General features: G+C 36.5%; 1 protein-coding gene across 2 annotated transcripts in view; it reads left to right on the forward strand.

Annotated features, from left to right (window-relative positions):
• Positions 1 to 24,874, forward strand: part of CenB1A (Centaurin beta 1A) — a 72,346-nt gene extending 47,472 nt beyond the window's left edge. For both annotated transcript variants that reach the window (XM_069842803.1, XM_069842804.1), the window contains 5 exons: positions 3,200 to 3,666; positions 12,941 to 13,104; positions 18,553 to 18,652; positions 20,291 to 20,411; positions 24,680 to 24,874. In XM_069842803.1, coding sequence (XP_069698904.1) covers positions 3,200 to 3,666; positions 12,941 to 13,104; positions 18,553 to 18,652; positions 20,291 to 20,411; positions 24,680 to 24,851 — 1,024 coding nt within the window. In that variant the 3' untranslated portion in view covers positions 24,852 to 24,874. The remainder of the gene's footprint in view (positions 1 to 3,199; positions 3,667 to 12,940; positions 13,105 to 18,552; positions 18,653 to 20,290; positions 20,412 to 24,679) is intronic.
• Positions 24,875 to 26,984: the final 2,110 nt, after the last annotated feature.

The following is a 26,984-nucleotide window of genomic DNA, read 5'->3' on the forward strand; positions in this document are numbered from 1 at the left end:
GAAAAATTCACTTTTTCTAGTTCACAATTTATTAAGAAAATTTCACCTGAAACATTTTCTTCCATTGTTCCTACCACAAGGTTAGCATTGTCCTTATGAATCTGTAGTTTCGTCCATACATACAGAAATTTTTTCCCTAATCTCGTGTATTCTATTTTCATAGCATTCCCCCTTCCCCTGTCCCCCACATAATTTTTCGTTAGTGTTGAACATTCGGGTGTAGTATGTTTTTCTAGGAACTCACGGAACTTCAGATTATTCACTTTCTTGAGTGGAATTTCAGCAGAATTCTGCAAAAAAAGAAGAAAAAAAAAAAAAAGGAATCCGAAGGACGTGCTTGCCCAACTAGCATTTGTTGAACCACTTGTTTTTCATCTTGAATTCGTTGCAGATCTTTTTTGTGCTTCTCTCTATTCATGTGTTGATTCAGAGAAAACTTTCTTTCAGCTCCAATTCGCATATTTTGCAATACAATACTTCACCATCTGTGCTTAACACTTTTTCCCCATACTGTGGAACATAATGCTCCTGTGCAGTGCAGTTGCAAAGTGCGGGAGGCAGAACTCCTTGCTCGTTCCATAAAATGGAGGTTGAAGTGAATTTTCGTACTGGTAAAAACAAGAAAAGTAAATTGCCTTTCAAAAATACACATAAGAATGCCAAATAGTATGTAACCATGGTTGAAATAAACACTAATATGCTATCAATCTTCTTAATGTATCCAGCCGTTTGCTGACAACATAAAGTCCACTATAGTCCACTGTAGTCTATTCAGTTGTTGTTTTTCACGAGAAATGAGGGATATTTTGATCGGTGTTCATTATAGATGCCTGTTGCTAGTAGCCAGAGTTGGGGTGTAGTCAATATATACTGCAGGGCTGTGTCTTCTGCAGCTGGTACTGATGATTTTAATTTACTTCTTTTGTGGTTTATGGATGGACAGTATAGAAGAATGTGTTCCAGATCTTCATCACGATTATTACACCACAGACAAGTAGGATTATCAGAAATGTGAAATCGGTGTAGGTACAATTGAGTGACAATGTGACCTGTTATGGCGCTTGTTAAAAATGTTTGAACATGTCTGGGCAAGTTTTTGTACATTTCCAGGTCTAATATGCTATAAAATTCACAAAATGTAATAGCCCACAAAATCGACAAAAAATGCAAATAAATGCAACAACAAAGTTGCATGAATAAGATTCTTTTCCACTAAAACACATTTATAACTAGCTGAGCAATGTATAGCCCCCCCCCCCAAAAAAAACGCAAATGCATCAAAATCCTTGCCCTAGTAATTATTAACTTGAGAGGCCATTACAAATGAGAACAAGACTGATGGTACGATTTTGCACACATGCCAACTTAAGAAAAAAAATAGCTAGTGGAATCACGGCATTAGAGAGCCTTATCTTGAATTCATTAATTTCAAACAACATAATACAGTACATTGCACTTCTCTATATACTATACTCATTGGTCTCTGAAGCTTAATTCAAATTTCATAAGTTGGCACACTGTCGTAAAAAATGAAGTGTTTGTTAACTCGGACATGAAATAATAATTTAAGAAGGTTGGGCGGCATGAGGAGGACATTTATATACTTTACAACAATATGGAACTATTATATTGTGAATTTTATTAGTAACAACAATGTAATTTATTCGTCACAACAATAATTCCTTTCTACAATTCGCCTTAAACGCTCTCGTCAACAATTGGATCTTCACTCAACACAGTATTCGTTATAGCACTCCACCGACGACAATGACAGTTTACTTGGACTATTACGCACAACAATGAACTGTTAATCGTAACTAATATTTACAAAGCACTATTTACAAATCAGAACTACCAGTTCTCAGTTCACAGTTCTTCTATCTCAGTCACTGGAGTTCACAGTATCTCGAACCACAGACCTTCAGAGACAGTTCACTGCACTCGAACTCAGGTCCCTCCAACTGCGGTCCACTGCACTCGAACTCAGGTCCCTCCAACTGCGGTCCACTAACGCGAACTCAGGCCTTCGGATGCTGACGCAGTTGCGGACACACACTCGAGTCGAACTCCAGTACACAAGACTGGCTTCCTTGCTCTGGCTTTCTCACTGACTGAATGACTGAAAAACTCTGCTCTCGTTCCTTCGCGTCCGTAATTTATAACCACAGCGACGTAGCCTCGAAAGTTCCACGCGTCTCTAGAGATGGCACTCCAGAGAAATCCAGAGCCCTCTCCTCTCTACCAGCACCAGATGCGCGCGCAAACTCGTCGCGTTGACGTAATACACCCTCTCTCTTCTCTCCACCGCGCGACGTCACTCAATGTTCCGTGGAGCCTGTGCGATCTGCTTTCTTGCGGGACGCTGGTCGTGAGTTCGAATCTCACGTCGCTGTCACAATATTTATAACGAGAGTGGCATAAGTCACGTCACGGATTCAACAGTTTGCCTTTGCTTTATATATATATATATATATATATATATATATATATATTGTTAGCACCACTTGCACTGCTGTAACTTCCGCTTTCATAGTTGCTGGTTTAGAGATTAATCCCATTAACAATTATTTTTGTCTGCAAAAGAAATAATACAACATGTCTCCTCAGAGCAGGTTATCCTGTCCTTCAGGCTCACAGAAGTCTTTTGGGGGAGGATGGGGATAGAGGCAACGTGTTTGTTGCGTCCTTTCTATTTTCCATACTGTTGAATGTTAATAATGATGATACATTTGTTTTTTAAATCTTCATCTTTTGCAGCTGGACTTTCAAACTCATTTTATTTTGTGCACAAGTGTAAGCATTCAACATTTCGCATCTTATAAAGAAATTCGAACAACCGTAATGCCATTTAATTTCAGAAGGGTGTCTGTTTTCATATTCTTTGATATATAGAAGTATAGAATAGTATTAGAACAAAGACTCAAGTAGGGAGTAAGGAGCGTGAGTATAGAATCTGAGATGGTAGTAAGGGTTAAAGTTGGGTAACTACAAGCAAGTAAGATATTAATGTAATAGGAGAAATACAAATGAAGTGTTAAAATGATAGTAATGTAAATAAATGTGGTGATGGCATCATATACAGAAATTTGAAGGCCATCACTACATGTAGATATATGAAACAGCTGTTGACAATAAATATTCATATTCATATTCTTTGATACAATACATGTCTATTTAATATCTCATTTTATTTTTCTAGGAACGTTAGAGAAGCATGGATTAAAGCTAAATATGTGGAACGACAGTTTGTGAAGCAGTTAGCAGTTGTCCCTTCTTCATCTCCAGACCACAGGTCATCACGTCATCTCTCAGTTCGGAAGTGGAGTGTCAGAAAGTTGAGGAGACGACCTAGGAGTAGAGACAGTAGAGGTGAAAAGAAGTCCCAATCAGCGTCACGACTGCCTGCTGTTTCTGAAGCCAAAACCACTTCACCAAATTCAGATGTGAGAACAAGTACCGATGAAGATATTAGGACAAAAGATCTTGACAGTACTACACCGAGTCCAAAAGCATCAGATGAATCATCACCCAAAGATAGTGATTATAGTACAGAACATGCAGATGTGCTCATGTTTGGGAAGAACTTTGAAAATCAGCCGTTAGATGATTCAATAGAACTGAGTAGTGATCAGGACTCTACCGGAGGCGAAGAGGATGAATTCATAGGTAATAAAAATACTTTATTTTTCATAATGGTGGTATTTTTCTACTAAAATATATTCATGATTTGTGCGTGAGTGATGGTCTCGTGCTTATCATAATAGTGTTGAGAATTCCTGCAAGTATTACAAAAAGACCTCAGCTGCTCCCTCTTGTTTTTATGAAATTGGCAGGGCGGAGCATGAAGTAGCAGCCACCGATAGAATATCAACTGCCAGTAACAGGGTAGCAAAATAAATTGTGTTTATGCAAATTCTAAATTTATATTCTATAGACTACAGTGGACTATAGTGACTTAATGTTGTCAGCAAACAGCTGGTTACATTAAAAAGATTGATTGATTGATTGATTGATTGATTGATTGATTGATTGATTGATTGATTGATTGATTGATTGATTGATTGATTGATTGATTGATTGATTGATTGATTGATTGATTGATTGATTGATAGTCTATAAGAATCATAATTATTGCTATATGAGTTGGCTCTTTTAATGCACCTGAAGACTGGGGAAGAATATTTTTAATGTTTCTTGTAGATAATGAAGATTGTGAGTACTGATAACTTTTACAGAAGAGTTAAGCTGACATTGTAAAAAATTGACAGATTATAGCACTTTAAAGTATCTTCAATAAAAACAGGGTTTCAAGATCTTGATGTCGGAATATGAACTAGTGTGTAGGCAGGGACGGACGCAGGATTTTGTTTTCGGGGAGGGATTTGAGGAGATAGTAAAAATGGAGTAATGAGAAATAAGTTTATATACTCACAATTTGTTTCCAAGTCACAAACATTTACAAGTTAGCCTGAGTAGCGTAGTCGGTATAGCCTTCTGTGCTCGAAGTGCGGGTTCTACCCCACCCAGCTCGATGGCATTTAAGTGTGTTTAAATGCGACAGGCCTCATATCAGTCGATTTACTGGCTAATTTTAACATTTAAAATGACTGCAATACAAAAACAATGACAGAATGACATTTATAGAAAAAGGCAACGAGGCTTCTTAGACATTTCATCCAGTACTTCATGAGCTTTTACTTCTACATTTTTATGTATATATATCAAGGCCAGTCCATTTCATCTGTCTGCTCCCATCATGCTCCTCAAGTAAGTCTTCAAATACCGCAATGTTGAGAACGACCGTTCTGGTGTTGCTGTAGTTACAGGCAAGGTGCAGAAAAGTTTCAGCACCTTGCGAGTGCAGGGAAAAATAATTTCATTGCACCTGTTCAAATATGATATAAAATCAGTAGGTATTAGATGAAGATTTTTCTGATCAAGGAAATTTCTTCTCCATATCTTCAATTCATTGAAGAAAGCCTCTGGTGATGCATCAACATCATTGGGCCACTGATTTACTATAGCCTCAACAGCAGTTTATAAATCTTCATCTGATGCTCGCACTATGTTTTTAGGCAGCAAAGTTTGTATGGACTTTAGGATTCCTTTATGATTTAAAAACCTGTCCTTGAGCTGACTAATGAAATAGTCTAATAAGAGAAGGAAAATTAAAAGCCTAAAATACTCTTCATGACTCTCTGTCTTGAAGTAAGAACGCTGTGTTTGTCTTCCTGCAGTTCTTGGAATTTAACATTTTAGCAAAGAGAATTTACGTGGAAAACTCTCTAATTCCTATGTACATTCACAAATTAAAATTAATATTATTTTTGTTTCTTGTTTCGTATTTTTCTCAAAATTTCGGGAGGGGATATATCCCCTTAATCCCCCCCCCCCTTGCGTCCGCCCCTGTGCGTAGGCACTTGACAGTGAAGTCATTCACCGTCGACACTTAACGAAATCACAGGTTTTTTTTTTTTTTTCCTCCCCCCGGAGTTGCTGGGCAGAAATAGATACCAGATATGAATTTGTGTTGGGTATGTTATCATTTTTCTAATTGTAAGTCGGTTATAACAGAATTCCAGGCTACAGATGCACATGCACGTTTCAGTTTCACTAATGCGAAGTAAATCTATGTGGTGCATGCTTTCATTTCTCATGAAAAACAAGAACTGGTTAGACTACAGTGGACTTTATGTTGTCAGCAAACAGCTGGGTACATTAAGAAGAGTGATTGATGCATATGAAAGTAAAGTTTGTCGTAGGATACATCAACCTTTTTTTTAATACTGCCTGTTAGGTTAATTTTATTTTGATTTGAATTATACTAATGTATAACGAAGACATACTAGTATAGTAGACATTGGAACTTTCAGGAGGGCAAGACTGTAATTCTGACCATTATTTGGTAATTGGAGAACTAAGAGAAAGACTATCAGTAGCCAAGCGAGTAGAGCAACAAGCTAATATTAGTAGATTCACTATTCTGAAATTAAAGGACGAGGAAGCTAAGCAACGTTATCAGGTCGAAATTTCAAATAGGTTTGATGCTTTAGCAACTGCTGACGAAGTTGAGGAAGAGTTAGATGTTAATAGCGTGTGGGAGAATATCCGAGATAATATCAAAATTGCAGCTGAGCAGAGCATAGGCTATCATGAAACTAAGAAAAAGAAACCGTGATTTGATGAAAATTGTTCCATTGTAGTAGACAGAAGGAAACAGGCAAAATTGAAATTCTTACCGGATCCAGTTGAGGCGAATAGAGATAATTATTTCAAAGAAAGACGGGAAGCAAGTCGTACACTTAGGAATAAAAAGAGAGATCACTTGAAGGAAAAACTGAATGAGGTAGAAACAAATAGTAAGAATAAAAACATTCGAGATTTATATAAGGGTATAAAGGAATTAAAAAACGGATATCAGGCAAAGGTAAATGTGATCAAGGATGAGATGGTGACTTGCTTGCAGACTCTCATTCAATCCTGAACATATGGAAAAACTATTTTGGACAACTATTAAATATATATATATATAGGCCAATAAAATACATTAAAGATGATATGTTACAGTTATATGAACACTTTGTAAGTTCAACAAACTTACAAAGTGTTCATATAACTGTAACATATCACCTTTAATGTATTTTATCGACTTCATGAACACTGTAGTATTGACCAAATATGTGTATTTTATCATACATACTAGGTTCAAAAAGTTCCCGGAATTTGCTAGTATCATAGAAACAACGTACCTTAAACACTATTCTACAGCATTCCCTTCAAAATAGTTGCCTTCCGCAACAACACACTTCTGCCAACGCGTGTAGAGTTCCTGGAAGCAGGCCTGGAAGCCATTTTGTGAAACCCGTCTTAGTGCTCTCGTCGCGTTTGCGATAACCTCTTCAGCATTGAATCTCCGTCCTTTCAGATGACTTTTCAGACGGGGAAACAGAAAGTAATCAGGTGGTGAGAGATCAGGAGAGTATGGTGGGTGATCCAAAGCAGTTATGTTGTGCCTGGCAAGAAAATTCTTTACAATAATTGCGCGATGAGCAGGTGCATTGTCATGCATAAGGAACCAGTTGTTTTCTACCCACTTTTCTGGACGTTTTCTTCTCACTGCGTCCCGGAGGCGACGGAGGATTTTTACTTACAATTCTTTCGTTACAGTACGACCTTCTGGAATGAACTCATGGTGGATGAGACCCTGAGAGTCGAAGAAAACTTCCAACATAACTTTGCCTTTGGAAGTGTCCATAGGAAATTTTTGCTTCCGAGGAGATGTTTTCGATTTCCACTCAGATGACTGTCGTTTAGGGACTGGGTCGTACAAGTAGCACCAAGTTTCATCACCAGCAATAATTTTGTTTAAGAAGTCACCATCTTCATCGGCCATACTGATCATGTCCCCAGCAAGAGTCATTCTTGTTTCTTTCTGTTCTGCCGACAACATTTTCGGAACTAACTTCTGAGACACGTAATGCATGTTGAGATGCTTGTGAAGAACATTGTGTACACTTCCGACTGATATTCCGACCTCTTCTGCTATCTCTTTTATGGTTTTACGTCGGTCGTCCCTCACAACATTACGCACACACTGAGCGATTGCTTCATTTGTTGCAGTTGTTGGTCGGCCGCTGCGTACGTCATCTTTGATGCTATCGCGGCCACCAGAAAAGCGTTTATGCCAAGCATACACTTGAGTTTTTTTCATTGCTGCTTCGTCATATGCTTCTTCCAACAATCTTAATGTCTCTGCAGGAGTTTTGTGTAACAAAACACAGAACTTGATGTTTGTACGTTGCTCTATGGACATCATTACAAAATGCGACGAACAAACAAAACACTATGATAAACAATTGCCTACAACTCAAAACCAACAATCGCCATTATCGACAAACTTTAAGGAAATGACGTCATGAATGTTACCAACAAAACAAATGTATAATATCCCTTGTTATATATTAATACGAAAAATGGTAGTAAAATTCCGGGAACTTTTTGAACCCAGTAGTATATAGGCCAAATGGAAAGGATGAGGACGAAATTCAAGTACAAACTGCTGAGCCATTTATACCTGAAGCCACACTTTCTGAAGTCGAAATTGCGATAGAAAATCTGAAAAAGTACAAGTCTCCAGCAGTCTCAAATTCCAGCAGAATTAATACAAGAGGGTGGAAGCACATTATCTGGCGAAACTTATGAGTTTGTACTTGCTATTTGGGGAAAGGAAATCGTAAAAGTGTACCTGAACAGTGGAAGGAGTCCATAATTGTACCTATTTTTAAGAATGGGGACAAGATTAACTGTAGTAACTTTCGAGGAATATCACTTTTGTTGACTTCCTACAAAATTTTGTCCAATATCCTTTTGAGAAGATTAACTCCATATGTAGATGAAATTATTGGGGACCATCAGTGTGGTTTTAGGCATAATAGATCGGCTATTAATCAGAATTTTTGTATTCGACAGATAATGGAGAAAAAATGGGAGTATAAGGGTACAGTACATCAGTTATTCATACATTTCAAAAAAGGTGTATGACTCGGTTAAGAGAGAAGTTTTATATGATATTCTTATTGAATTTGGTATTCCCAAGAAACTAGTTCGATTAATTAAAATGTGTCTCAGTGAAATGTACAGCAGAGTCTGTATAGGCCAGTTTCTGTCAGATGCGTTTCCAATTCACTGTGGGCTAAAGCAAGGAGATGCACTATCACCTTTACTTTTTAACTTTACTCTAGAGTATGCCATTAGAAAAGTCCAGGATAACAGAGAGGGTTTGGAATTGAATGGGTTACATCAGCTGCTTGTCTATGCGGATGACGTGAATATGTTAGGAGAAAATCCTCAAACAATTAGGGAAAATACGGGAATTTTACTTGAAGCAAATAAATAAATAGGTTTGGAAGTAAATCCCGAAAAGACAAAGTATATGATTATGTCTCGTGACGAGAATATTGTACGAAATGGAAATATAAAAATTGGAAATTAATCCTTTGAAGAGGTGGAAAAATTCAATTGAGAAACTTTTATCATCCAGTCTGTTGTCAAAACATCTGAAAGTTAGAATTTATAAAACAGTTATATTACTGGTTGTTCTATATGGTTGTGAAACTTGGCCTCTCACTTTGAGAGAGGAACATAGATTAAGGGTGTTTGAGAATAAGATGCTTAGGAAAATATTTGGGGCTAAAAGGGATGAAGTTACAGGAGAATGGAGAAAGTTACACAATGCAGAGCTGCACGCATTGTATTTTTCGCCAGACATAATTAGGAACATTAAATTCTGACGTTTGAGATGGGCAGGGCATGTAGCACATATGAGCGAATCCAGAAATGCATATAGAGTGTTAGTTGGGAGGCCAGAGGGAAAAAGACCTTTGGGGAGGCCGAGACGTAGATGGGAAGATAATATTAAAATGGATTTGAGGTAGGTGGGATATGTTGATAGAGACTGGATTAATCTTGCTGAGGATAGGGACCAATGGCGGGCTTATGAGAGGGCGGCACTGAACCTCCGAGTTCCTTAAAAGTCAGTAAGTAAGTAAGTTTACATTTTCGTCTTTTAACATTTCTTAATATTGATGGCATTATGTTTTATACGTTTTCTCATTGAAAGATAGGAATTGGTAAAGTTGTTTGTTTTGAAGAGCTCTATCAAATGGTACCTTATTTGATCCTGACTCCCATTTGAAATTTTAAAGTGATACGCCACTCACCCTACTTCCTGTTAGAGCTGATTAATGAAATCAAGCTCAAGTGAAAGTTCACATGTGGTTTAGTATAAATATTTTTTTCTCGAAAATTTTAATGCATTAGTGTGCGAAATAAATTACTGTTACGAGTGGTCTGAATCACCCTGTATATTCCAATTTTCATATAAATTGGTTCAGCCATTATCGCGTGAAAAGGTAACAAACATCCAGACAAACATACAAACAAAAATTTAAAAAAAGCGATTTTCGGTTTCAGGATGGTTAATTATACATGTTAACACCAATTATTTTTGGAAAAGTGAAAATTACCAGAAAAATTTCGGTTACAGATTTATTATAAGTATAGATTACACACACTTAAAAATGCTACAACTGAACACTTCCGTAATGTAGTACAAGCGTATATTATAGCGAGCAAGCTATGACTGACAAAGAGAGAAATGTTTTGCAAGTGGAATATACGCCTGACAAGAAACCGTTATCTATCGTTCAAACCTCAACGGTCTCGAAGATTTCAGATCTTTCGCGTGAGGTGTACTCTGGGTTAAGTTAATTTCAGGCAAGGGACTCCCAGGGAAATTATGAACCAAAATCTGCTCTGAAACAACAGGATTTCTCTTAGTTGAGCCAGAAAATCATTGATGGATTCGTTACTTTCTATTGTTTCAATAAAGGATTCATTATCGTGGCTTTTATCCTAGCCTTTACTCGTTCAATAATTTTAGCACCACACTATCCAGGAGTCCTCCACATAGCCATAGGCGGAGTTATGGGAGGGGGGCAGTCCCCCCCAAACTTCTGTGAACTTTTCTTTTTTTTCTATTAACGTTAGAAAATATTGAATTCAAAATATTTTTCTTGCTTTTTTATGATTAAGATTCTGTGCTTAAATTTACGAATTAATTAATGTCTTCAGATCATGTGTCTGGACTATAATATTTATTTTAAATTTCTGAATGTATAAGAATTTCTAAACCTCATTTGAGGAATGGAAGCACTGTAATGTTTCTTTTGTAACAGCCTTCACTCATGTGTTAGAAGTCTGCTTGGGGAAATATGAATAACCTACTGCAGAACAATGCAGAAAAAAGAGAAGTGATCCCAATATAATGTGTAAACTTAAAGACGAGAGATTAGTAAAACAATTAGAATTTACATTTCATATGATATCTTCAGGAAGGTAAGCTTTAGATAAAAAAGCTTCTGTTGGCACTGTTACGTAGTGTGTACATGTGTTTGTGTATGAGAGGGAGATTGCTTTAAGTTATTCCCTATTATAATTTGTAGTAGACCTACGGTTCTAGTCCTATACAGCTCAGTCCGAAATATCGCAGTTATGGATGTAACAGTGCAAGAAATATGCCCCCGAAAATACCTTTATTAAATGATCATATTCCGATATACTGTACTACGGTAAAGCCATAACGGGGCGAGAAGGTAAATAATGTCCCCCATAACCTTATTCTATGGTTTTGCATTACTCCCCAAGGAAAGTGTTCTCTCTCCCCCTATGCACATAGCCTTATCTACTCGCCCACTTGCAGTTGACCATGATGTAATGAAGGCATTCAAAGGACAGTAACTTAGTGAAGGTGTTCAACCAGAACTTGGAATTAAAAAGTTACTTTCTGCCTCAGTAGTGCTGCAAATCTAGAGTATATTTCATGTGCATGTTTGCGGAATGAATTCACTTTTAGATACTAAAATATGAACAAGGAACATCCAGTTGTCCATGAAAAGTCTCTGTTCATGGACAGATTTTTCACAAAATACGTACTGTATTTTTAATTCAAATTTTTTACATAAAAAAACTTTGCCAGGAAAATGGCACACACTTCATTATACACTTTCCACAACAGACAACTAAGAGACAGCTATTTGATGTAAGACTCTCAACATTTTAAGAATGAGTACATGAAAATGATTTCAGTTCATAGAAATGAAAAAGGAATATAAGTGAAATAATGTACTTGGCACTCTATGGATATACCAAAAGGCATTCTTTATAATCCCAGGAGCTAGGTTTCTTGACTTGATTCGTGATTCGTAAATCGTATTATTTAAGTAGATATATTTTCAACTAATTCACATAAAATAGCTGTTCACAAATTTTAACATATTAATCTCTACTAATTATTTTTATATTTATGAAAATCCGTGTTTAAAAGTATATACATTCCACTTAGAGGGATAGAGAAATAAATGCTCACCTTTAAAATCAGATGAAGATAGTGTTTTGAAAAGATGCAGAAACTGTCCATGCACATGTGCACCAATGTTAAACGTGGAAACATTCCTAATTTTTTTAGTTGGTTATTTAACGATGCTGTATCAACTGCTCGGTCATTTAGCATTGATGGGATTTGTGATAGCAAGATGAGACCAAGGATTCGCCATAGATCACCTGTCATTCGTCTTATGGTTGAGGAAAGCCTCGAAAAAATCCCAACCAGATAACCAGCCCAAGGGGGAATCGAACACACCATTCTTCTTCATCGAGGGAATGTGTTGCAGAACCTTTGTTGTTGACCCCAAGATCAGTTTTTGAGCAACATGTGCCCATTGCTATGGAGCAGTGCATGACTTCTTGGATGCAGACTTTCCCGATAGGTTGATTGGAAGAGGAGGACCTTGTGCCTGGCTACCTAGATCATTCGACCTGAACCTTCTTTGACATTTTTTCTGGGACTTTGTGAAGGGTGTTGTGTACCAACGTGGTAGAGTTGATACTCACAAATGCAGCTGGCTAGTCACTCCACAAATGTTACAGAACACTTGGCAGGGTAACTTGAGGCACACATATCGAGTTATGTAACAAATTATGTTGTATTTATCAGTTATTTTTTATTCCTATAAGCGCAACACGATACTGCTGATTCATAATGAGATTCTGAGCATAATGTTGCACTATTGTCATTCACACCATTGTAAAACTTGGGCTTGTGTGGAAATTCACTGGAGGGTTTACTACTGGTGACAACTCATTTTTAGAGGGACCAGCTGCAAATTTCTCAGCGGTTAATAAGGTGAAAATGCAATGAAGACTAGAAATGTTTTTTGAATTTAATGTGACGCATATTTTTTACCATCTTAATGTTTCAGTGAGATATTATAGAAATTATACTGAATATACGCTTAATGTTACAGATGTTTTAAGGTTGTTTTATTGTTAAATCTCTGTGAATGTGTTGTGTATAATGATGTGTTTTGCTTGCAATTGTTAGGTGAGGAAGATATCTCAAAGTTGCATTCAGATCTGCTGCTGTACAAAGCTGCTGCTGCTCACAATGTACCAGTTATGTGCCAGGCATTAGCATTAGGTGCAGACAAACTCTGGAACAATATGGAGGATAAATCTCGCAGTGCCATTCATCAAGCCATCATCAGTGTAAGTGTTGTTTGTTATGAAGAATATGGATTTCTTTCTAAAATCTACAAAAAATTAATAAATTTGAAGCAGAAATCACTTATACTTGTTTCATGATCGATATTTAAGTTCAGTTCAGTTTAGTTATGGCTTTTAAGGAATCCGGAGGTTCATTGCCGCCCTCACATAAGCCCGCCATCGGTCCCTATCCTGAGCAAGATTAATTCAATCCCTACCGTCATATCCCACCTCCTCAAATCCATCTTAATATTGTCCTTCCATCTACGTCTCTGGTAGACCTGATTGGCGAGTTGGTATAGCGCTGGTCTTCTATGCCCAAGGTTGCGGGTTCGATCCCAGACCAGGTCGATGGCATTTAAGTGTGCTTAAATGCTACAGGCTCATGTCAGTAGATTTACTGGCATGTAAAAGAACTCCCGTGGGACAAAATTCCGGCACATCTGACAACACTGATATAACCTCTGCAGTTGCGAGCGTCGTTAAATAAAACATAACATTTAACATTCTAGGTCTCGGCCTCCCCAAAGGTCTTTTTCCCTCCGGCCTCCCAACTAACACTCTATATGCATTTCTGGATTCGCCCATACGTGCTACATGCCCTGCCCATCTCAAACGTCTGGATTTAATGTTCCTAATTATGTTAGGTGAAGAATACAATGCGTGCAATTCTGTGTTGTGTAACTTTCTCCATTCTCCTGTAACTTAATCCCTCTTAGCCCCAAAATATTTTCTTAAATTATTTATTTATTTATTAAATATACAGAATACAGAATGTAATTACAACAATAGAAATAGAAATAAAATAATACAATATATATATATATATATATATATATATATATATATATATATATATATAGAAAGGGAGATACAGTAATATTAACAAAATTTGAGGACCGAATGAGCAGCACTCGTGTTCGGTCGCAGTTCAGATATGTTATTAATTGGCTTATAAGAGAATATACAAAATAAAATAAAATAGGGACTAAAATTATAATTACAACTACAGTGAAATTATATAATATTCTATATTAATATAAGAGGAATATAGAAAATGGAATAAAATAGGGACTAAAATTAAAATTACAGCTACAGTGAAATTATATAATATAATAGGCCTATATTAATATAAGAGGAATATAGAAAATGAAATAAAATATAATAGGAAATAAAAATTTAAATAACAGCGGCAATGAATTTATATAATATGATATTAACATAGAGAAGAATAATATCGCATGTGAATAAAGTAGGACAATTTATAAAAAGATATAAATTCCAAAATTATAGAATAGAAATATAATATAGGTTTATTAATTCATGCACATAGGCTATAAATTTATTTAATCACATTGAAGACATTAACACATTTCTAATTTTCTTGTTATATTTTAGTGGGTTACATGTTAGAAGTTCTGATTGTAATTTAGTTAAAGAATTATAGAAATGAGGGCCAAAATTAATGCTATGTTTTAGACCAGCAGATGTGAAACATTTAGGTTCTACTAATATTGAATTATTATTTCGTCTTGTGTCCTGATTATGTGTCTGTAATACAAACTTATTACGATTTTTATGATAAAATTTTAACGGAGTATATTTATAAATTGTTCAGTATTAAATACATTAAATTCAGAATAAATTAATTTAGTTGGATAATCAAAACGTTTCTTCAAACAAATTTTAATTATTCGTTTTTGTAGTAAATTTAGCGGACTAAGATTAATTTTTGTACTTCCACCCCAAACAATAATACCCTATTGAATGATAGAACTCTAATGGGTAAGTAGTATCGAAGATTAACGAATTTATAAATTGTTCTACGAAGCCTCTTACAAAGAACCTTATTCTCAGATGTCCTTAATCTTTGTTCCTCTCTCAAAGTGAGAGTCCAAGTTTCACAACCATACAGAACAACCAGTAATATAACTGTTTTATAAATTCTAACTTTCAGATTTTTTGACAGCAGACTAGATGATAAAAGCTTCTCAACCGAATAATAACAGGCATTTCCCGTATTTATTCTGCGTTTAATTTCCTCCCGAGTGTCATTTATATTTGTTACTGTTGTTGTTGTTGTTTTCTAATGCCATGCGTTTGACAATAAAGTCATTTGACCTCTTGCACTCCAATATATATATATTTGTTACTGTTGCTCCAAGATATTTGAATTTTTCCACCTCTTTGAAGGATAAATCTCCTGATAGATATAGGAGTGGCTCAGAATAAAGTATTTTGGAACTAAAATAAAGCATATGAACTTCAGAAACATAACAATCAGTGTTGTGCATGGATTGTAGAAAACAGCAGAACTCTCAGCCGAGCTGCTTTGTCATTGCTCATTATGTGCGATAATAGTCTAAATATGACAGGTGGCCTGGGTGGAATTCGTGAATCTGATGCTGGTAGGTGGGCCATTCTGCCTCAGCCGTCTCATCAGCATCAGAAACCCGTACTACCCCAAGACTTCACCCCAGCCTATTTTTAACTATTGCAGATGATAGATGAAATGAGGGGGAGTGGAGAGTGTTGATAGAATGATTGAGGAAAATGGGAGTACCCTGAGAAGAACCTTTTACAACATCTACTTTGTTCCATCACAACCTGGCCGGGGATCGAACCTGGATTGCATGGCTGGAAGACCAATGCATTGGCATTGAGCCACGAACAGCTTGCTATCAGTAAATTGACACAAACATGATGTACTCGCCATTATTTAGAAACTGTCCGGTTTGTGGATTACTGATGGTGGATCTTTATAACCTGCTTTCACATGAGCGAAAATAATGCTTTACAAGAAATTCTTTTTCTGAAATGCTGAGCACCATGTTTATGCTTTTCCATGAACTTCTTTAGGAACAATAAATGAAGTAACAGTTAACTGAGATGTCAATATTTTTTTCCTCATTCAGCAGGATATGTATTCCTGTCAAAATTTGGTGTCCTTCATCTTGGACCACGCGGTGTTTTAGTGCATTAGGTCTCCTTTCTCTGTCTATGTCTCTTAGTGGGACACTAAATGCTGGACAAAGGCAAGTGTTTGTAGACTCAGAGCTTTTAAAGAACGTACAGTACGTATTCAGTATGAACTCTGTGTGCATCTTGAAGACCTCCTGTCATTCAAACTACTGTGGGGAGCTATTGATGGGTGGAGCACCACTCTTCCTAGAACTGACCAGAGATAAGTTAAGTTGTTATGACACTAAACAGATGACATCATTGTCACCACATTATACTGTGGCTGAAAATACCAGATAGTTTGAGACTAGCTCTGTATGGGTGTGTTGTATAAGTTGAGACTGTTGGTTTATATTTTAAAAGTTGATAGAATGTTTTACTGTAATGTAGTCAGTAGTGTGTCATTGTGTTGTTTTGTGCGAGCAAGAGTGGAGTTACACTGCGTGTAGGATTGGCATTACTCCACAATACATACACACAGATGGATCTCAGCTTGGGAGAAATAGTGAAGTTGGAGTAGAAGTACACAGCAGTCTGTCACACACTGGGAGAAGTGGAAGCTGTAGAACTAAACATGCAGTTCTCACAAGTAGCTTCACAAGTCATAGCCTCACCCAACCCTATATGCAGCCTCCTAGGGGAATTATAGCATAACCAGAAGCAAGTAGCCTAGCTTTCAGTGGATTGCTTTGCATTGTGGAGTTGCTGGAAATGAAGCAGCTGATGTCTTGGCAGAGAAAGGAACTCAGATAGTAGTAACTGCGTCTAATCACGAAATATTGTTTAACTCAGCCAACCTCTACATCAAGAGAAAATTCAAAGAAGAAACTCAACATCACAAAACTGTCTCTGAAAAAAATAAGTGGAGTTCAGTACTGACACCCGAAGCTATCCCAAACCATCCGTGCAATGAATCAGTTGCAGAATTTCGTATCCCCACTGGTCACACTGCTCATCTACATCCTGCCTTCATCAGTTTGGGTTTTGTGCAAACATGGGAGTAGTGTTGTGGCCTGGACTGTACATGCTGCGCCTTACAACCTCTCATCATAAGACAATAGATGATTTGCATTAGGAAGTTTGTGGACAAATTAACATGTATCAAGTGTCTGGGCACTAAATTAAATAAATAAACGTTGTTCAAGTGACAAAAAATAAAGAATAAGGATTAATATGATGATTATAACTTTAAAAATAGGTCAAGCACTTGAATTACATAATTTTTCAAATCTTACTTTTGTTGTCCTGTAAAACTTACATTTTCTGGCTTAGTTCTGTAGGACACTTCCTTAGTTCCACAGCACAGTCGCCTTACACGTTCACTTGTCACTGTCTCACTGATTCATGCCCACTACACAGCTTAGATTCTATCCACAGTCACTGTTGCTTGTTGAAGGGGAACATTATACTATTGAATATGTCACAGTGCTAGTTTTATTTTTCGTCGGTTTCTTAGTAAAAGTGACCAAGTCACATTGAAGGTTTCCAAGCATTATGAAAATTTAAGACATAATTTTATATTAAAAACTAATAATATAGCACATTTACCATCAAAATAACTAATTATTAACATCTGAAAAAGTACAGTTATCTTTGGATGTATCATTAAACCTTTAAATGCCTTTTTCCCAACAATTTTGCTTTTTGGACTTGGTCACTTTTACCAAGAAACCGACGTTTTATTTCTGTAGGAGAGTGGTTGCGATATTAATTAATATTATTTTTATTATTAAAACTAGCATTATTTCATTATTACTATTATACTGTAGTTAGCATTGTTAAGGTTGTAAATCTGGATTGGCCAGAGGTTGGACTGTGTTCTAATTTGAAGTTCTTCAGCCTCGACTTAAAGCTCCATACAGTTTCAGATTTTGTATTGAAATTTCGTGGTTCTGTTGTAATTATGTGTTGCTGAAATATAAGGAAAGCAGGGGGAAAGTTAATTTAAGACATTGTGAATGCAAGGAGTTCCATAATATGATATGGGGTTAAACGAGCATTGAGCGACTTCCGCCGATTTTGGAAGACACCGACGCACTTAGGTTAAGTTAGGTTAGTTTAGGCTTTTATTATCCCGTGAAGATGAAAGTGAAAGCGATTGAGTGTGATTTTTTGTTTTCTATGTTGGCAGTTCAAGTGCGTCTGTGTCTATTCCAAAATCGGCGGAAGTCGCTCAACGCTCGTTTCACCTGATATGGTTCAGATATTAACATTTACATACGTGATGCTTCAAATCTCAGGTGGTTTCTGAGCTTCCTCCATTCTACTCTGTCATGTGCACACTTATGTATAGACCCAGAAACAAAATTTGGACTACTTGAATTTTCCAAATTTTGCTCCTGGGTCTGTACATACAAAAGAAATCCAAGTAAGGAATACTAGTAAGTGGGTACAGCACAGTATTGAGCTTATCTTCTTCTTCTTTTTCTTTTTGTTCTTCTTCTTCTCGAATTAGGGTATGTAGATATTTACGTGATTATAATTTTACAGGGATCTGTGATGGCTGTTGAATTCCTCCTTTTAAATGGTGCCAAAATTAATGCACAGGATTCAGATGGGAAGACACCTCTACATTTAGCAACAGAACTAGGTAATGAGAATATTGGTTACTTTTATTGTGGTTGGTTGTTCTTTTATTACTTTGCATTTTTTATCATTCATTTCTCATTAATTTTCTTAGTCTTTGTGACGACATATAGAAATGAAGAATGAACATGTCAAATATTTAAACAAAACAGAAATATAAATTAAAGAATTTATTCCCGTATGAGCAAACGCTCGTGGTCAGGAGTTCAAAACGCACTGCAGATAATCTGGAAGAAGAAGACGAAATAAACAATTAATGTAAGCAATAAAATGACACAGATTACAAAAACAAGAGTCTATATGATAAAAAGCAAATTTATAACCTATATTCACAAATATATGAGCCTAATATTAGGCAATTAAGTATCTAACCCTGTGTTAAGTTGCCTTAATATAATTTCTTTAATTTTCATTTTAAATATAATCGCACTTTTGTTAGCTAAAACAGGTTACTGAGAAATTAACAGTTTTAAGCCACAGTTGAAGCCATGTTTCATACCAGCAGCCATTGAACTTTTGGATTCTGTGAAATGAAATATTATGTTTCTTCTCGTATTATAATTATGCCCATATGTGTTGAAATTTTTCTCTGTTCATAAGAAAGAAAGTTGAATAATTTCGAGGGAAAAATTGTTCCGGAGCCGGGTATCGAACCCGGGACCTTTGGTTTAACGTACCAACGCTCTACCACTGAGCTACCCGGGAACTCTAACCGACACCGATCCAATTTTTCCCTCTATATCCACAGACCTCAAAGTGGGCTGACAACCGTCAAGCAACCAACTTCAAGTGCACACTAACTCCGTGTGACTTAAATTGTGGTTTTCTGTTAACGAACAGTGAACAATTTTTCCCTCGAAATTATTCAAATCAACTTTACAGGGAGTTATACTGAAATCTTGATTTGCAGAAAGAAAGTTCATAATCTATATATTTATATGTTTGTTGCAATTTGAAAACGTTAGGTTAGGGAAACCAATATGCTCATTATAGTCTTATTATGATATTATTTATTCATTTACAAATACACACGTAGGCAGCAATATGTAATTGAGCAAACATTAATTTTAATTTATTTTCGATATTTAGTGAGCAATATCCAGCATGTCAGTGTGACTGTGAATCGTTGTCTGTCATGTTATATTAAAACATCACTTGAAATTCATTGATTTATTTATGTACTTACGTATTTATGTATTTATTTGTATAATTAATATATTTATTTTATAAATTATACAATTATGCGTGGAAAATTGCCCAAGAGCATGTGGATTACACTGCTTACAGACCTGCACAAATCCTGATTGTTATGGTTAGACAGACAAAATACATTGCAGTTGAGGAAAGGGTAGGACAGAGATTCCAGACAGAAGCAGGAGAAAGGGACAGAACAGAGAAGGGTACAAGGAAAGAACCAGCTTTGTCCACTTTTCTTAAAAAATGAGTTATGCGTGTTGTGTGTAGTAGGATTCCATGTAGTTTAATCCTATGAGTGAAACACTGTGATAATTCAACAGTCTTAAGTGCTATGACAGATTTGGCATACAATGGAATATATATCGTCTCTGCGCCTTCAAAATCCACTGTGTGTTTTTAAAAAGATTTTGGAAGTTATTAATTATGAATGTTGACTTTGTTGTAGGTCACACTGCACAGGTGTGTCTCCTCTTAAAGCACAGAGCCAATCAGCATCTCAAAGATTCTGAAGGAACGGAACCTCTGGCCATTGCAGTCAAAGAAGCAAATGCAGATATTGTTACGTTGTAAGTAGGCCTAAGCTCTGTGTCATGGGATTTTCCATAAATGGACATTGAGTTTGCACCATATTCATTTATTTTACTTTCCGATTTGCAAAAAAATGGAGATAAAGAAAGATATGATATATTTTAAGAAATTGTGAGCCGTGAAATGAGGGGGGGCCCGGGTTCAAATCCTGGTTGGGGGTTTTTTTTCTGAGGTTTTCCCTCGACCACTCGAAGCAGAATTGCTGGGTAACTTTCGGCGTTGGAGCTCGGACTCCTTTCGCCTTCATTAGTATCATTCCATTAATAGTTGTAAGTGGACCAGGAGGACATGGCGGATGTAGTTCCAGGATCTTCTTATAGGCGGCATCTGTCTGCAGGAGTTGCAGAGCCGCAGGGGCTTTTAAGTGGACTGTTGATGACCGGGGTTGAATTTGGTATTCCCAAGATACTAATTCGATTAATTAAAATGTGTCTCAGTGAAATGTACAGCAGAGCCCGTATAGGTCAGTTTCTGTCAGATGCGTTTCAAATTCACTGTGGGCTGAAGCAAGGAGATGCACCATCACCTTTACTTTTTAACTTTGCTCTAGAGTATGCCATTAGGAAAGTCCAGGATAACAGAGAGGGTTTGGAATTGAACGGGTTACATCAGCTTCTTGTCTATGCGGATGACGTGAATATGTTAGGAGAAAATCCACAAACAATTAGGGAAAACACGGGAATTTTACTGGAAGCAAGTAAAGAGATAAATTTGGAAGTAAATCCCGAAAAGACAAAGTATATGATTATGTCTTGTGACGAGAATATTGTACGAAATAGACATATAAAAATTGGAAATTTAGCTTTTGAAGAGGTGGAAAAATTCAAATACCTGGGAGCAACAGTAACAAATATAAATGATACTCGGGAGGAAATTAAACACAGAATAAATATGGGAAATGCCTGTTATTATTCGGTTGAGAAGCTTTTATCATCCAGTCTGCTGTCAAAAAATCTGAAAGTTAGAATTTATAAAACAGTTATATTACCGGTTGTTCTTTATGGTTGTGAAACTTGGAGTCTCACTTTGAGAGAGGAAAATAGGTTAAGGGTGTTTGAGAATAAGGTGCTTAGGAAAATATTTGGGGCTAAGAGGGGTGAAGTTACAGGAAAATGGAGAAAGTTACACAACACAGAACTGCACGCATTATATTCTTCACCTGACATAATTAGGAACATTAAATCCTGACGTTTGAGATGGGCAGGGCATGTAGCATGTATGGGCGAATCCAGAAATGCATATAGAGTGTTAGTTGGGAGGCCGGAGGGAAAAAGACCTTTGGGGAGACTGAGACGTAGATGGGAAGATGATATTAAAATGGATTTGAGGTAGGTGGGATATGATGGTAGAGAATGGATTAATCTTGCTCAGTATAGGGACCAATGGCAGGCTTATGTGAGGGCGGCAATGAACCTCCGGGTTCCTTAAAAGCCAATAAGTAAGTAAGTAAGTTGGTGACCGGGGTAGTGCAGCTTCTTCGGACAGATGGTGCCTTGGTGAGTTGTGACATGTTCTTCTGGTTGAGGATGCAGCAGATTCAAGCACATGAATTACGAACAGATGTCACCAATCTGAGGAGGCCGCAGGACAACATCACTGGAGGCTGAGGATCAGGTCTGGGTGCTGTGGCTGAATCGATGCAATGATACAGTGAATCATGTGCTTGAATAGCGATCCTAAATGGACTTCAAGAATCATTCCAATATAAGGAGGTTGCACAATAAGCCTAAGGCTGCAGTGCTTGTCTGCGGGCTCTCTTCTGAGGGAAAAAGAAAAAAAAAGGGTGCAGCTGCCTGAAGTTTCAAAATCAGTTAAACATTTTAAATATTCATGTTAATCCTTGCATACTTAGACATGATATTCTTTCAGAAAATTAGGCCATAAAAATGTGATTATGAAATTGAAAGTTTGAATATGCTTTATAGGGTGCAGAAACAAAAAAAAACATATCTCCTTGCAATTATTCTTCAGATTTTATATTGCTTTGACTAATAATGAACTTGTAGATGATTCATTCATTTCTAATAATAATCTTGTCCGTCTCGCATACTGGCAAGCTTCATTTCAGATTTCCAATAGTACTTATAGTCGTATAAGAACTGTTGTGATCTACCCAGCTCTTCACAGGACATTCTTATGATCTATTGCCTCAAGGCTTATAATTCAAGATCATTCTAGAGATACGTGTTCTGGACAGTCAGTGGATATGTTATCTTGATGTATGTATGTATTTATTCACACTGCAATGGGTATATACCCGGTGGCAGTGGTAACTAATTACACTCAATAATGACAATAATAAACTTATTAATTAAAAATACAATTAATGATAATACTAATAATAATAATAATAACAACAGGGAATATACTAAATTAAATGAAACGATCACTTAAAATAACATTTGAAATATTCTAATTTGTATCTTAAAACTAAGATCGAACTAAAACCCACGAGTATGATATGTTCATATCTGCACAAGTACCTTTCAACATTACACTCATTTCGCTGTCAACTCACTCACTGCACTGGAACTACAACACATTTCACTGATTCTATCCTGATTTCACTAACACTTCAAAAACATTTCACTGTTCAAATACTTTGCACTGCCACTATAACCTATACAGCTTCACTGACAGGAACACGTTTCACTTACACAGCACACTTCACTGACACGACATACTTCTTCACTGATACAACACACTTCACTGACACAACATAATTCTTCACTGATACAACACTTCAATAACAACATATCATTTACACCCTTTAAGTACTGTGTATAATTACCGTCTATTAGTAAGGTCCTTAAGCCTATTTTTAAATACATTTTTGGTTGTTGCTAAAGCCTTTAGTAAGTCTGCAGGTAAAGCATTCCAGTCCCTGATAGTACGATTGAGGAAAGAAAACTTTCCAGTGTCCGTCCTCTGCCTTCTTTCCCTCAATTTATATGAGTGGTCGTTCCTTGAAGAGTAATTTGGCGGCTGCAACCTATTTTTTATTTCTTTCCAGGCAGGCTCACCTTTGTATGTTTTGAAAAGTGCATAGAGATGAATATATTCTACTTCTTGTAGGATGTCTTCATTCCTCACTTTCTGGAGCCGGCTGTTTCCAAATGTCACAGAAAGCCATTACTTTTGTTTTATCAGTTGATATTTTCTTGAAGTATTTGTCTGCCATTAATTTTAAATTGTAAATTATTGATTTCTGTAAATCATCCTCAAAAGTGGCTAATAAGGCCAAATCATGTGCAAAAACAAGAGTTTCTAAGTTTAAATTTCGATTTATGGGTATGTAACCATGTCATGTTCTCCACATACAAGGTGAGCCATAAAAACCAGACACATTGCTGAAATTAAATATCCATAATCTGTACACTATAGCATTTGCTAAATGTCCATTTCTGTTCACTTCTTACACAGGGTTGCCATGTTTTGGTGCTTTACATGAAGAAGAGACATTTTCAATGATTTTTTCATGCTCTCTGCAAAAATGAAATCCGTTTTCGTCGAACACCCACAGTTTTTATGTAATTCCTTAAGTTTGTTATATTTAAATTTTGAGCGTAATCTTATACTGCAATTGATATAATCTATCATAAAGTAATTGAACACGATCAATTGTGAAACAATCGACACTTCTAAAGTTGTCTAAAAGCACACAGAAGCATTACAGTCATATGATGATAATTTTGAAGTGAAATTTATATGTGTAAGTATTATCAGATTATTTCAAATCAGTCTAATGATGGCGCCTTCATTATGAAGATCATGTGCAAGTGACCTTAACGTGTTTTGTTACATTTGCGGCTCTCTCACTCTCAAAAGCCAGTTGTCTGACACCACAGCAAAGAAATAATTAAGCCGTGTGAGGTAGGTTGGTAAACAGACAGATAGAGAGCCAGGCAGGCAGCGTTTAAATGTGCAGTTTATGTGAAATCATAAGCATTGTGTCAAAATATGTAAATTGAAATTCAAATGTAATAACCCCAATGCAATGATTCTTTATCATTGCTCTAAATGGCGAAGTAGAAGTCCCAGCCCTATGTATAATCTCATTGCTGGTTCAGAAGGGAATGATAGTGCATTGTTTCGTCTTTTCCTGATAGTAATTGTGTGAGACTCTCATGGCACATGTTTCACAGAACAGGCAGTTTTAGAATACTTAATATTTGACATTGTTGGATGAGATGAGAACAACTTGTTGTGTCGTAGTACAGTCTTGTGTTACTGTTTTCGTGTGCAGGCTGCGATTGGGCCTTTTAAATGAGCAGATGAAGGCATCAGAACTTGGTTCATCAGGAGATGACACGTTTAATGATGTTGTAAGAGACTTCTCCCAGTTGGCGTATTCACATCCTGAACGTCTGATGAGGACACGTTTAGATCGACAGTCGTGTGAGCCCGGAGGAGAGTGAGGTCACAGTGTGGCGATGTCCAGGTAAGCTACATATTTGTTGAGAAAAGTACGACATGTTATGTTCTTAGCATTTAGTAGAGGTAGTAAACATCATCATACTTGTGAACCTCTCATAACAAAAAACTTTAACATGAACCAGTGTGTAATGTTTTCAAAATACTTACTTCAGGACAAATTTTGAGAATGCAATAGTAACAAAATAACTGGAAATAAAGAAATTTTAGTTCATGGGTGTGTTCAAAACAATGTTATCTGAATGTACAATAAAACAATGGCAGCACATGCATGAACACACACACACACACGTTGTAAGAGCATTGAGTGCCTTTGCCCTACGGAATGAGAAGTGATTATGGAATTTTTTATTTACCCAGTGTTTTTTTTGCTGAAAATTGACCTTTTGTAACACATATATTTTAATTACAGCTGTATACTCATATATTTTGTTGACATCATTCACTTACTTTTCCTACTGTACTTTTAGCTGCCGTCATATGCAATCAAAGTCAACCTCACACCCTGGGGAGGCAAGTCCTAGTATCAAGTAGTTCATTCTCTTTATTTGATCAGTGGACGTCAATCTAGAGAAACCATCACTTTCTGTAATTTCTGTAATGGAGTTTTCTATAAATGGACTGATATAATATTCGTTTATAGTAAAGCCCATGTAAATTCTACACAGCCCCTCAGAATCTACCAGGAACTTTTGGACACCTAAGAGGAAAACTTTTATTGCCTTCAATTAGATGTACATGAGTGCCTTGCCATGGATGTTACTGCACAGCACTCCAAATATTGCATGGAAGTTGATCAAGACTTTCCAGGATGAGGCATGGCGCCAAACTATTAATAACTCATACATACAGCCTACTGACAGCTCTCTGTGAACATGTGGGCTTTGGATTATTGTAGGCATGCTTAACTTTTACCTCCTCCAATGTTTAACTTTTTACAAAATGAACTGTAGGATATAATATCTTGCAGAGTGGCATAAACATGTCGTTTACTCTTGATCAAGCTAGAGGTTTCCATGTGCTGGGTTGGAAATTTTGACCAATTACTTTGCCGCCGTAGACACTATCTGTGCAGAGCTACTGAAGATGAGCTCATTTACTGTATTCTCGTTATTGCTGTTTGGGTTGCTATATTTAAAAAGCGAAAATCTGGAACACTCTACTTTTCTCTTTAAAATGTGCGAAATAAAAAGGGAGCAAAAATGCATTAACTTCCTTGCATTAGACAATGTAATACATATAAAATAACCTAAAACTTTAAAACAAAATACTTGGAACCAAAAGAGTTACAATGTTATAAATAAGAAAAAAAAAAACTCATATTACTGAGATGTTACTGCTGCGTTTTCATCATCTGGGTCCATGCATGTTAGTACTTCCTTGAATGACGCATTTGCTGAAGTAATCCAATGTTGTAGGTATTCCTGTTTCATTCAACATGAACCTAGTTGATCGCGAGCTTAAATCCAATGTTGTATGTACTTTATTTGTAACTCTTTTGAGCTACCATACCCATAAATTGAAGAGAATAAAATCATGTGGAAAGAAATTAAATGCATTATTTTTTCTTTTCTTTCTTTTTTTGCTGGAAACCGGACATTTATGCATCCTCAGAATTATTTTCGAAATTTTGAGATACAGATCACGATTCTGGCATGGTCCTGGAAAATCTGGGACATATTGCAACCCTAACTGCAGAAACTTTCTCATGAACCATGTAAATGTTCGAGTTCGCACATCGTGGGTTTGCTGTTGTCAAGGATGTGCAATGGCAAATGGCCAGCATTTTGGATACTTTCTATAGACGATTATCTGCTTTCATGCCCCTAGATTCTCTACTAACCTTGTATACTGCGTGTGTTTATCTCCATGCTAAAATTCGTTATTCCAAAGGAAATCAGAACCTGTCCATTGAGGTTAGGTGAATCAAAATTTCTGCTACATTATCTGTGATACCTGAATCTTCAGAGAAGCTTTGCACCTTTTACAAAAATGTCTTTCATATGATAAAAGTAAAATGGTGGCAAAATTATGCGGTATGAGTCATATTACACCTGTGTGCAACTTCATCTCAAACAGTTCTCTCAATTAATATCACTCAATAAAAGAATTGTATT

The sequence above is a fragment of the Periplaneta americana genome, chromosome 13, assembly GCF_040183065.1.
Source record: "Periplaneta americana isolate PAMFEO1 chromosome 13, P.americana_PAMFEO1_priV1, whole genome shotgun sequence".
Lineage (NCBI taxonomy): Eukaryota > Metazoa > Arthropoda > Insecta > Blattodea > Blattidae > Periplaneta > Periplaneta americana.